Below are 13761 nucleotides of genomic sequence, written 5' to 3'. Positions count from 1 at the left end.
TCCACTGTGGGTAACCCTGCTGGTATTTGAAACACCGGTGGCATAGCCTCCAGCCTCACAGCAACACTCAAGCCATCATAGTAGGATAGTTTGTCTCCCCTAGCTGTTTGTTTCCCCTAGTTGTTTGTTTGTGTAGAAAAGAATTAAAGAATCTACTCCAAAAAGCTATAATGATTAGGTTCATTTGAGGATGGAATTAGGGATAAGTTCTTTTTCCTTTTCTGTATTTTCTGAAATTTTTACAATCAAAATGTGCTGTTCAACAAATTAGTTATTCATAAAAGATCCACATAAGGACTTCTGGAATCAGTACCAAGTGTTATATTGAGTGCCCTTCCCATTGCTGGGGACATCAGAGGAGGCTATTTATACACGATGAGGGTCTCAACCTTCATCAAGAAATAGAGTTGGAGCTATAGCAAATGTTTAGCATAAACCTCACATTTCAAACACGAAATTGTCCCCCTATCTTCCTTTTCACTCAGATTGCTTCTGTGATCAACTCAGCCTTGGACCTGTATTTCCCAGAGGGCTGTGGTGTGGACATCCTTGCTGAGCTGGGGCGCTACTACGTGACCTCGGCCTTCACCTTGGCCGTCAACATCATTGCCAAGAAGGAGGTTCTTCTAGACCAGCCCAGCAGGGAGGGTAGGTGCCAGGTGGACAGAAGAGCCCCATTACCCCCTATGGCTGAGGACAGTAGCTGGTTGATCAGGGTTGGATTTTAGGTCCAGTGGCAAGGGTGAGGGAAACTGGAGAATGGGCCCTTGCTTTAGGGAAACTTATAATCGATTCCCCTCACCTCAAAGACACTTAGCATTATTTTTCCTGGACATGTTCATGTTTTGTGAAGATTATGATCAAAACAATGTTGGAGAGAATAGATACTTTGTTAACTCCTTTTTACCGATGAGAAGACTGAGAGCGAAAGAGAATAGGAGTGACTTGCTTATTAGCTAGCAAGAGGTAAAGCCCAGGATTTGACTCTATGTTTTATCTCCTAAGTATATAGGCTCTTACTCACCCTACTGCTTCTCATAATGTAATGAAAATAGCTAATGACAACATGTATTTAAGCCCATGTGACAGATGTCAGAACATGGGCATGGAGTGATTGGGTCACTAGCTCTCCAGGTCACAGTTGATGAGAGGCAGTGCTGAAATTCAAGTTTGGGCTGGGCTGACGAAGCCTCTGTGCCCACCTGCCTCCATCAGCACTCTTCCCTGTCCTATTAGGTCAGATGAGTCCTTGTACTCCCTGTAAGTGAGAGGTGCAGGGACTCTGGTCTTAGAGCTTTGGCTGCTGCTCTGGGACCCTTGGGCAGGAGGGCAGAGACAGATCAGTGTGCTCTTCCCCAGGGAGAATGTCTGGGGAGGAGTGGTGGGTTCCAGGTAGAATGTCCTGTGTATTTGTGGGGATGCTATTCTTCTGACCTCCCTTATAGACCTGGGGGATTGTCCTATCTAGTCCATCCAGGAGACTTGGCTTCTTCTTCCTGCTGATCCCTGGCCCCACTGTGAGCCCCTAAACAAGGAGCCAAACCTCTTGGGGCCTCTGTGTCTGGGTGGGCTGCCTTTGCTGGGGCATCAAGGGTCTCACATACAGGAATGGGAGTATGTCCTGGGCAGGCTTGCTCACTTGCAAGAATGAGTGTTTCTCCAGGACCTGCCCTATAGGTAAGGATGGGGCTGTTCTTTTGCTTCAGAGATCTGTCAGGTCCATCATTGTGCTAGCTTCCTCCTCACAGTGCTTCCTGTGCTGCCCCTGCCCCCTCCCCTCCCTGCAGAGGAAAACGGTTTCGCCCCCAAGACCATCGTGTACCACCTTGAGGAGGGCGTGTATGGAATCTTCAGCCCGGTCCTGTTTGACAATGCCTGCCCCACCCCCATCCTGCAGAAGGTGAGCCTGCCCTCTGGGGGCCTGTTTGCAATTGTTGTTGTTGTTAGGTGCCATCAAGTCGGATCCGACTCACAGAGACCCCTCCTTGGGTTTCCGAGGCAGTATCACTACGGAAGTAGATTGCCCATCTTCCTTCCAAGGAGTGGCTGGTGGGTTTGAACCGCCGCCTTCTGGTTAGCAGTCAAGTGCCTTAGCCACTATGCTACCAGGGCTCCCTGTTTGCAATTAAGTGCTTAAAAAAAAAAAAGTCATTGCATTTTTATCTAATTAAATAAACCAAAACACACTCATTGTAGAAAACAGGCAACTGGATGAAGAAGGGTATCATCCATAATCCCATCACACAGAGCGAAGCTCTTTGAACATTTTAGTATATTTACTTTCAGTCTTTTTTTAAAAATATGTATTTATATTTTTTTCCATAAAATTTGGATCATATTGTTTTATAGCCCGCTCTTTTAATTTAATATAGGTGTAGCTGTTTCCATGCCATTAACTAATTTTTTGATGACTGCGTAGTATTTTAACCAGTCTAACTCTAATGGTAGGTTATTTGGTTTCCTGTTTTTGAGCATTGTAAGTACATCTTGATGTGTATCTCCAATTTTTGCTGTGGAGTAAATTCCTAGAAGTAGAAAGAAACAGTTAATCTTTAATAGATTTTTCTATGTTAATAAGGGGAACAGTGATAGAGAAAACATTCCCCGTGGCTCGTGGGTCTCAGCCCAGGGCTCCAGCAGCTCTGATGGGCATCCTTCAAAGGGGAAAGAAAAGATGCCATGGTATTTTTCACACCCTGGTAGCACAGTGGTTAAGAGCTTGGCTGCTAACCAGAAGGTTGGTAGTTCAAACCTACTAGCTGCTCCATGGGAGAAGGATGACAGTCTGATTCCGTAAAATTACAGCCTTAGAACCCTATGGGGGCAATTCTACTCTGTCCTGTAGGTTCACTATGAGTCAGAATTGACATGACGGCAATGGGTTTGGTATTTTTTTTTTAGACCTTTGCTTGTGCTGCCCCTCTTCCTGGAGGAAAACAAGCATTAAATTGTCTGGCCAGCTCCTAGAATGTCATTAGACTTAATTTGTGTTTTTTTCTTCTCTTCTCATCCTGTGTGGTGTCAAGAACCAATTAGATATCTGCTGCTTTTCTTAGATATTTTAATCTAATTTCTTATATCTTATCCTGCTGTAGGCACAAAGCACTCCTCCCTCTTCTAGCCTCCCATGTGTGTAGGTGTGCTTGATGGAGTCCTCATACCATAGCTGCATGGCTATGTTATGTATGTTATGTCTGCTTGTCTGGGTAAGCCTCCCTGATGTGCTGTGGAATTTAGAGTTACCTATTCTGACTCAGTCGTGGTGCCTGTATTCTGTGGTCTCCTACATCCTATTGCACTTAGCAAGGACCAGGCCAGCCAAACCCAAGATTACATAGCAGGCTGCAGCTGCTTCCCAGTTGCTCTCCCTCTCTGGTCTCACTGACCCCTTGTGCGCCAACATGTCCCCATCTCTGACTCCCACTGCCTTCGTCAACTCCTCTGATGAGTGGGAGGGACTATGGTCCCAGCCCACTACCATGCCCACACCTCCAGGGTTTCTATTCTGACTAAACTGTAGTTGATATCTCTGACCTGAGCCCCTGGGTGTTACTGACCCACTTTATAATCCATGCCTTTCCTTCTCTGGGCAGTGCCAAAGCTTCTTCCTTTGGGTTGTCAACCCCTCCCAGAGCCCGGCCATGTGACCATGTGACCAGATCCAGCATGGGGCCCACAGTTTGGTGGTACGAATGACAACACACATAAGTTAGCTACAGTTAAGCTAGGAGTGTATCAGAAGGGCTCAGCCTGGCCAGGGTGTCTGCACCTTCTTCCCAAAGGAAGGTCCCCCTCACTGGTGGTTGTGGCAGCTTTGTACCTTGCTCTTTGCTCCTAGGGACTTTGTTTTTGGACCTCAGGTGTAGAAAGTTGTATTAAACATAATCGTTGGTTCAAAGTACACTTCTCATTATTGGTCCCTGCTTAGCCCTCTTTTGTTTGTCTCTCTCTTTTTTTTAATTCAACAAGTATTTATTGAGTACCTTCAATATACAAAGCACTGTGCTAAGACCTGCAGAAGCTAATAGGTGGGTAAGAGTCGTTTCTGCCTTGGAAATGCAATCTTGTTGGGTAAAAAGACTTTCTATATGTAGATGTGTGTGTGTATGACTTGTACACAAGCTACAACAGTGCCATGAAAAAAGTACAGGACAATTGTTAGTGTTTTTTTTTTTTTTCAAAAAATATTCCAGTATGTATCTCTAAAAGATAAGGACTTTTAAAAAACAACCACAATACTGCTGTCATATAAAAACTTAACAACTCCACAGTATCTATGATCATCTAACTAGTTTCAGGAATGGTCTTTATAGGTGATTTGCTCAAATCAGGAGCCAGAGAAGGTCTACATGTTACATTTGGTTGATATGTCTTCCTCTTAACTTGTCTCCCCCCACCCCGAATTTATTTGTTGAAGAAATGGAGCTGTTTGTCCTGTAGAATTTCCTGCATTGTGGATTTTTCAGATTGATTAATTTCATGGATTTCCCTTTTGTGTTATTGAACATGTTTCTCTGTATTTATTTGAAACTAGGTAACTAGATTTTGTGATTTGATTAGAGTTTGATTTTTTTAAATTATTTTATTGTTTAGTGTAACAAGAATCCTTAACCTTCTCCTACCTCATCCCCCCAATGCAAAGTAACCACTATTTTGAATCATGTGTTTATCACTCCCCTGCTTACTTCTTTCAGGTAGTTTTGTCATAGCCAATATATTCCTAAAATATGTTTATGTGTGGCTATAATTTATTTTGCTTTATAAAAAGGGTATCATAAAAGGTGTATACAGCCATTTTGGATTTTTTATTTTCCCATTTACTATCATATTCTAACAGTCATGTTCATGTTTCTGTTATCCATGTCTCTTTTGTACACGAGCAAGGACTGGAAAGGTTGGTCATAGGGCATATGAATGTTCAGCTTTGTAAGGTAGTACCAAACTGTTTCCCGAAGTGGTTGTACTAATTATAGTCCTACCAGCAGTGAATAAGAGACTCAGTGGATCTCCATCTTTCCCAGGACTTGGTATTGTCAGACTTAAAAATTTTTCTTAATTGCATGTCTTGATTTATATTTCCCTAATCACTAATGATTCCACAGAATGTGGAAATTATCAAACAATATTATTAATATCGCATGCAAGTAAAATCTTACTGAAGATAATTAAAGAATGGTTGCAACAGTATATTGACAGAGAACTTCCAGAAATGCAAGCTGGATTCAGAAGAGGACATGAAATGAGGGATATCATTGCTGATGTCAGATGGATCTTGGTTCAAAGCAAAGAATACCAGAAAGATGTTTGCTTGTGTTTTATTGACTATGCAAAAGAATTTGACTGTGTGGATCATATCCAATTATGAATAACATTGACAAGAATGGGAATTCCAAAACACTTAATTGTGCTCATGAGGAACTTGTACACAGACCAGGAGGGTGTTGTTTGAACAGAACAAGGGGACACTGCATGGTTTAAAATCGAGAAGGGAGTGTGTCAGGGTTGTTTCTTTTCACCATACTTATTCAATCTGTATGCTGAACAAATCATTCGAGAAGCTGGACATAGCATCAGAATTGGAGGACGACTCATTAACAACTTGCATTATGCAGACAACACAACTTTGCTTGCTGAAAGTGAGGATGACTTGAAGCACTTACTGATGAAGATTTCAAGACTGCAGTCTGCAGTATGGATTACACCTCAATGTAAAGAAAACAAAAATCCTCACAACAGGACCAATAAGCAGCATCATGAAAAATGGAGAAAAGATTGAAGTTGTCAAAGACTAACAAATCTGTCCTGGAAGAAGTGCAGCTGGAATGCACCTTGGAAGCAAGAATGGCCAAACTTTGTCTCATCTACTTTGGTCATGTTGTAAGAAGGGACCATTCCCTGGAGAAGGATATTATGCTTGGCAAAGTGGAGGAAAAACAAAAAAGGGGAAGGCCCTCAATGAAGTGGATTGACACAGTGGCTGCAACGATGGGCTCAGGTATAGCAAGGATCATGGGGCTGGCACAGGACCAGGCAGTGTTTTGTTCTGCTGTATATGAGTTCACTATGAGTCAAAGACGACGGCACCTAACAAGAAGAAATCACTAATGAAGGAGCTCTGGTGCCATAGTGGGTAAGGCATTTAGATGCTAACCAGAAAGTTGGTGGTTCAAATCTACCAGTCACTCCATGGGAGGAAGATGAGGCAATCTACTTCTGTAAAGATTTACAGCCTTGGAAACCCAATGGAAGGTTGCTCTGAGTCAGAATTGACTCGATAGTGAGGTTTATTTATTTATTTTTTTGTTGTTTAATCACTAATGAAGTTAGACATTATTTATTTGCCATACATGTTTCCTCTTCTTCCAGGGACTTTGTAACCTATATTAGTTTCCTAGGGCTGCCATAATTAAGTACCACAAACTGGATGGCTTAAAACAACAGAAATTTATTTTCTCACAGTTTTGGAGGCTGCTGTTGTTAGTTGATTCTGACTCATGGTGACCCACCCTGTGTACAACAGAATGAAACATTGCCTGGTCCTGCTTCTTCCTCACAATCCTTGCTATGCTTGAGCCCATTGTTGCAGCCACTGTGTCCATCCATCTTGTTGAGGGCCTTCCCCTCCTTCTCTGACCCTCCACTTTACCAAGAATGATATCCTTCTCCAGGGACCGGCCCCTTCGGACAACATGACCAAAGTAGGTGAGACCAAGTCTGATCATTGTCACTTCCAAGAAGGGTTCCAGCTGCACTTCTTCCAGGGCAGATTTGTTTTCTTCTGGCAGGCCACGGTTTAGAAGTATAAAATCAAAGAGTCACCAGGGCAATTATCCCTCTGAAAGCTCTATGGAAGAATTCTTCCTTGACTCTTCCTAGCATCTGGATTGCTAGCAATCCTCAGCCTTCCTTGGCTTGCAGTTGTATCACTCCATTCTCTGCCTCCATTGTCACATGACATTCTCCCTGTGTAAGTCTCTCCACATTGCTTTTGTATAAGGACACTAACACACTGCTGTCGAGTTGGATCTGGCCCAAAGTGACCCCTCCTTGGGTTTCTGAGGCAGAATCACTACAGAAGTAGACTGCCCAACCTTCCTTCCAGGGAGTGGCTAGTGTGTTTGAACTGCCGGCCTTCTGGTTATAAGGACACCAGTCATTGGATTTATAAAAAAAAAAAAAAAAAACCCTCACTGTTGTCGAGTTGGATCTGACTCTGTGGCCCCTCCTTGGGTTTCTGAGGCAGTATCACTATGGAAGTAGATTGCCCAGCCTTCTTTCTGAGGAGTGGCTGGTGGCTTGAACCACCAGCCTTTTGGTTAGCAGTTAAATGTCCACCTTAATCCAGTGTGAACTCATCTTAACTTGATTACATCTGCTAAGGCCCTGTTTCTAAAGTAAGGTCACATTCACAGGCAGCTGGGGTTAGGAATTCAACATAGCTTTTTTGGGGACACAATTCAATCCACAACTTCTTTCCTTCAGCTACTAACCTTCAGGTCCAAGCTTCTCCCGTAAATGGTTTGCACTTACCACCCTTGCTCCCTAAGCTCCATTCACTCTTCAAACCTCTCCCATGTGATGTCTGTCCCATGACTTCATAGAAGATACCTTGGAAAGTCACCAGCCACCTTCTATGATGCTAGGCCCCATGGTGGTTCTTCTGTCTTCAGCAGCAATATCTGACACAGCTGACCCTCCCTCCATCTTCACCTTGTCTCTCCTGCCTTCTGTGACATTACTGGCCTTGCCTATTCCTCCTGTGCACCCTCTGAATGTTGACTAGTTCAGGTGTCAATCCTTGATCCTCTTTTCTGTTTATACTCACTTCCTAGGTGAACTCTTCCAGACTGAGGCTTTACACATCTTCTGTACTAACTATTCCCCAATTTATGTCTTATCCTGAACTGCACCCCTGAACTCCAGATTCATGTATTCAACCATACACTTGACATATCTAAATGGGCATTTCACAGGCATCTCAAATTTACTGTGTTCAAGTCTGAAGTATTTCTTTAAAATTACACAGAAATACAATGGCTTTTATATAAAGTTTATATCTTACTACTTTACTAAAGTAATAAGAATTTTTTTGAAAATTCCATAGCGTTTTTTTTTTGTTATTTTCTGTGTACACATAAGTATTTTCAATTGTCATAAAATATAACAAAACATTTGTAAGTTCAACAATTTTTACTTGTATAATTCAATGGTGTTGATCACGTTCATGTTGTGCAACCATCACCACTATTCTTGTCCAAGTTATTCCACCACCACTAAGAAAAACTCCAAAACTGAACTCTTGATTTCCAACCCCAAACTCCTTCCTCCCTAAGTCTTCCCCTATCAGTAAATTGCCTGGTCAGCCGGCCAGCTGTTTAAGCTAAAAAACTTTGGCATTATTCTTACTTTCCCTCTGTTCTCACAGCCAGTTCCACCTGCAATTCTTGTCAAGTCTAATTCCAAAATACAGTTTGAATCCATCTCATCCTTCCTCTTCCCCTAATTCAAACCACCACCATCTCCAGCCTGGGCTACGGCAGTAACCATTAACTGGGTGTCCAGTCTTCCTACTGTCCCTTTTCCACACAGCAGGCAAAGTGCCTTTAAAAACCCAGTAGTCATACCTCCCTCCCTTGTTTAAAACCCTCAGTGAATCCCTGTTGCTTTCAAAATAAAATCCAGACTCCTCCCCTTGGCAAAAGAGGCTCCTGCCCACCCTTCTAGCCATATCTCTCACCACCTGTCCCCTCTCTCACCAGTTTCCACCTGCACTGGCCTTCTTTGTGTCCCAGGAACACCTAAGCTTTTCTGACCTAGAGACCTTGCACCCACCATTTGCTCTGCCCAGAATGCTCTTCTACTTGTTCCTGGGACAATGCCTTATTCTCTTCCTTTATGTCTCAGCTCAACTGTCACTTTTTCAGGGAGGATTTTTACTGACCATCCTTGCTAAAGTGAGCTCACTTCCCACCATCAGATAATTATTTTGTCATCCTATTTATTTTCCTCATAACACATCATAATTTTTCATTGTCTTATTGATTGATTGTTGATTGTGGTCTGTCTTCCCACTAGTATATAGACTGTGAGGGTAGTCACCTTGTCCAACTTTTTCCCTCTGTATTCTATAATAGGCGCTCAATAAATATTTGTTGAATGAATAATGAATGCATTGCCCACTACACTGCGAGCCCCTTAAGTGTAGAAACTCTGGTTACCCCACTTCATGTCTATTTCCCTAGTTCATGGCTTGGCACAGAGATTGTTACTAACAACAACAACAACAATACATAATTTGTGAGGTTGAAAACAGACTTTAGTTATAATGAGGTTCAGCTGTGAGTAACATTTCAAATTATATAAATTGAACAAGATAGAGAAGGTTCTTTCACTCTGATATAAATCGTTTGGATGCAGGCAATTTAAAGCTGATAAAGTGGTTTCATAGTCACTTGGGACCATACTGATTCTTACTGTATGCTCTGCTGTTTCTTGGTTGCCCTTATCCTGTTGGTTCCAATTGAAGTTCAAGCCATGATAGGGAAAAACAGGTGAAGGCCAAGTGCCACTTGTCTTTTAAGGAAACTTCTGGAAGTGGCCACATAACATTTATATTTTTATCCCAATTATAAAATCTTGGTTTAATAGCCACAACTCCCTGTGAATGAAGTTGGGAACCAGTCTTTGTTCCAGGTGGTCATCTGCCTAGAAAAATGAAGGACTGGAATTTTTAGGGTAAACAATAAGGGGAGGTTGTAGAGGTTTCCAACAGCTAAGGGAGACAAACTTGTTTGTTGGTTTGTCCTGCTGTGGTGATGTGTTGCTGTGGGTCTTGAGGCTGTGGCACCAGTGTTTCAAACCCAGCGGGGTACACATAGTGCACAGGTATCAGCACGGCTTGCAGACTGAGACAGACTAGAAAGAAGGAAGAGGCCATCCACTTCTCAAAGAATTGGCCAGGGAAAACCTTATGAATAGCAGAGAAACACTGTCTGATACATTACTCCTCAACTTTATGAATAGTTTAGGATTGTCCAATACAGAGGAGGAGGATGAGTCACTTTGGTTAGAAGGCTCTCGAAATAGGACTGGGAAAGAGCTGTATCATCAGAGTAAAGCCAGCCTTACTCATATGGATAAGATAAAGGTTTTGAGACCTCCATTTGCTGACACGGCACCACTCAAACTGAGGAGAAACAGTGGAAAACATCCATTAATAATCGGAACATGGAATGTACAAAGTATGAATCTAAGAAAATTGAAAGTTGTAAAAAATGAAATGGAACACATAAAGATTGATAGTAGGCATTAGTGACCTGAAATGGACTGGTTCTGGCTATTTTGAATCAGACAACCATATGATCCACCATGCTGGGAATAACAAATTGAAGAGGAATGGCGTGGCATTCATCATCACAAAGGATGTATCAAGATCTGTCCTGAAGTACAATGCTGTCAGTGATAGGATAATATCCATTCGCCTGCAAGGAAGACCCATTAATACGACTGTTATTCACATTTATGCCCCAACCACCAAAGCCAAAGATGAGGAAATTGAAGATTTTTATCAACTTCTGCTGTCTGAAATTGACTGAATGTGCAATCAGGATGTGTTAGTTATCACTGGTGACTGGAATGCAAAAGTTGGAACCAAAGAAGAATCACTGGTAGTTGGAAAATTTGGCCTTGGTGACAGAAATAATGCTGAAAATCACATGGTAGAATTTTGCAAGGCCAACGACTTATTCATTGCAAATACCTTTTTGCAACAACACAAATGGCAGCTGCACATGTGGACTTTGCCAGATAGAACACACAGGAGTCAGATTGACTACATCTGTGGCAAGAGGCGATGGAATAGCTCGATGTCTTTAGCCAAAACCAGACCAGGAGCTGATTGTGGAACAGACCATCAACTGCTCATATGCAAGTTCAACTTGAAGTTAAAGACAATTAAAACAAGTCCACAAGAGCCAAAATATGATCTTGAATATATCCCTCCTGAATTTAGAGACTATCTAAAGAATAGATTTGCTGCATTGAAGACCGGTGACCAAAAACCAGAAGAATTGTGGGATGACATCAAGAACATCACCCATGAAGAAAGCAAGAGGTCCCTAAGAGATGAGAAAAGAAGAGAAGACCAAAATGGGTGGCAGAAGAGACTCTGAAACTTGCCCTTGAGCGAAGAGTAGCTGAAAAGATGGAAAGAATACACAGAGTCACTGTACCAAAAAGAACTGGTCAATCTTCATCCATTTCAGGAGGTGGCATATGATCTAGAACCAATGGTATTGAAGGAGGAAGTTGAAACTGCAATGAAGGAATTGGCGAAGAACAAGGCTCCAGGAATTGACAGAATACCCACAGAGATATTCTAACAAATGGATGCCCCACTGGAGGCACTCACTCGGTTATGCCAAGAGATTTGGAAGACAGCTACCTGGCCAACCGACTGGAAGAGATCCCTATTTGTATCCATTCCAAAGAAAGGTGATCAATCCCACAGAATGTGGAAATTATCAAACAATATCATTAATATTGCATGCAAGTAAGATCTTACTGAAGATAATTCAAAAATGGCTGCAGCAGTATATTGACAGAGAACTTCCAGAGGTGCAAGCCAGATTCAGAAGAGGACGTGGAACAAGGAATATCATAGCTGTTGTCAGGTGGATCTTGGTTCAAGGCAAAGAATACCAGAAAGATGTTTACTTGTGTTTTATTGACTATGCAAAGGCATTTGATTGTGTGGATCACGACAAATTGTGGATAACATTGAGAAGAATGGGAATTCCAGAACCCTTAATTGTACTCATGAGGAACCTGTACATTGACCAGGAGGCTGTCATTCGAACAGAAAAAGGGAACACTACATGAGAAAATAATCTGAGAAGCTGGACTATATGAAGAAAAGTGTGGCATCAGGATTGGAGGAAAAATCATTAACGACCTGTGATATGCTGACGACACAACTTTGCTTGCTGAAAGTGAGGATGACTTGAGGCACTTACTGATAAAGATCGAAGAATACAGTCTGCAGTATGGATTACATCTCAATATAAAGAAAACAAAAATCCTCACAACTGGACCAATAAGCAGCATCACAATAAATGGAGAAAAGATTGAGGTTGTCAAAGAATTCACGATTCTTGGTTCTACAATCCATGCCAATAGAAGCAGCAGTCAGGACACTAGACAACATATAGCACTGGGCAAGTCGGCTGCAAAGGAACTCTTTCAAGTGCTGAGGAGCAAGGATGTCTCCTGAGGACCAAGGTGTGCCTGACACAAGCCATGACATTTTTAGTCACCTCATATGCATGTGAGAGCTGGACAATTAATAAGGAAGACCGAAGAAGGGTTGATGCTTTTGAGTTGTGGTGCTGGTGAAGAATGCTGAAAGTACTGTTGTTGTTGTTATGTGCCATCGAGTCGGACCCGACTCATAGCGACCCCTCCTTGGGTTTCCGAGGCAATATCACTACGGAAGTAGATTGCCCTGTACTGTGGACTGCTAAAAGAACTAACAGATCTATCCTGGAGGAAGTGTAGCCGAAATGCTCCTTGGAAGCAAGAATGGCCAGACTTCGTCTCACCTACCTTGGTCATGTTGTGAGAAGGGACCATTCCCTGGAGAAGGATGCTTGGTGAAGTGGAGGGTCAACAAAAAAGGGGAAGGCCTTCAATGAGATGGATTGACACGGTGGCTGCGATGATGGGCTCAAGTATAGCAAGCAAGGATCATGGAGCTGGTGCAGGATCAAGCCGTGTTTCGTTCTGCTGAGCATGGGGTTGCTATGAGTCGGAAATGACTTGACAGCACCTACCAACAACAACAACAACAACAGGGTAAGCAACTAGCAGCCTGTGCCACACATAAGGTAAAACAAGACACTGGCTAGCAATGGAACATAAGTTGGGAGGTAGAGTAACCAGAGCTGACATTCTGAGATCTTGAATTGTTTGAGAAAAAGGTAAAGATAGGAATTTTAGACTTTAAGTTAGGTGTGCATGTTAAAATGTAAATGTGGAGTAACCATGAAAAGACTAGAAATAGATAATACAACTTCCAACATAGAGGGTAATTAAAATAGTTTTGTTTTGCCACGAGCATGAAAAAAAAAAAAAAAAAAAAAAAAAGACTGCTGAAAACATAGTTGAGAGCAAAGAAAAGACCTGTGCATATATGGAAACTTGATTTTTGACAGGACTTCCAAACAGATTATTGGGGATTCAGTATATGGTGCTGGTACAACTGATTGTCCATATGCAAAACCATTGATATAAATTCTGGAAACCAATATAGGAGAATATCAGGCCTTGAAACAGGGAAGAATATGCATCAAAAAATATTAGTGAAAGTAAAGGGACAGTCATAAACTGGCAGAAAATATTGAAACTTATATAATTGGTAAAGGATTAGTAGATGAAATGTGTGAAGATTTCTTAAATAAGAAATAGAGACATATAATCTTAAGAAAATAAGGAAAAAAGCAACCCAGTGGAAATAGTGGGCAAAGACGTCAACAGACAATTCACAGAAGAGGAGAACCAAAGAGAAAATGAAGGGGGCTCAGCCTCATTAGTAATCAAGGAAATGGAAATTCAAATGAAAAAGAGACACCATTTCATATCTGCTAGATTATCAAAAAGCTAAACATCTGGAAAAAATTTAAGTCTAATCATATCCAGTATTGCTGAGGATATGGAGCAGTAGGATTCCTGAGACACAGCTTCTGAAAAGAACCTCACTGTCAT

At 42.0% G+C, this 13761-nt stretch overlaps 1 protein-coding gene across 1 annotated transcript in view; it reads left to right on the top strand.

The window, feature by feature from the left end:
* The window catches only part of AZIN2 (antizyme inhibitor 2), a 44576-nt gene that overhangs the window by 20842 nt on the left and 9973 nt on the right, over positions 1-13761 (top strand). Inside the window, exons 8-9 of the mRNA NM_001293803.1 lie at positions 486-648; positions 1788-1900. Coding sequence (NP_001280732.1) covers positions 486-648; positions 1788-1900 — 276 coding nt within the window. The remainder of the gene's footprint in view (positions 1-485; positions 649-1787; positions 1901-13761) is intronic.

Source organism: Orycteropus afer, unplaced genomic scaffold (assembly GCF_000298275.1).
Source record: "Orycteropus afer afer isolate SDZICR_OR568_19922 unplaced genomic scaffold, OryAfe1.0 scaffold00272, whole genome shotgun sequence".
Classification (NCBI taxonomy): domain Eukaryota; kingdom Metazoa; phylum Chordata; class Mammalia; order Tubulidentata; family Orycteropodidae; genus Orycteropus; species Orycteropus afer.
This window is presented reverse-complemented; position numbering and strand designations above follow the sequence as displayed.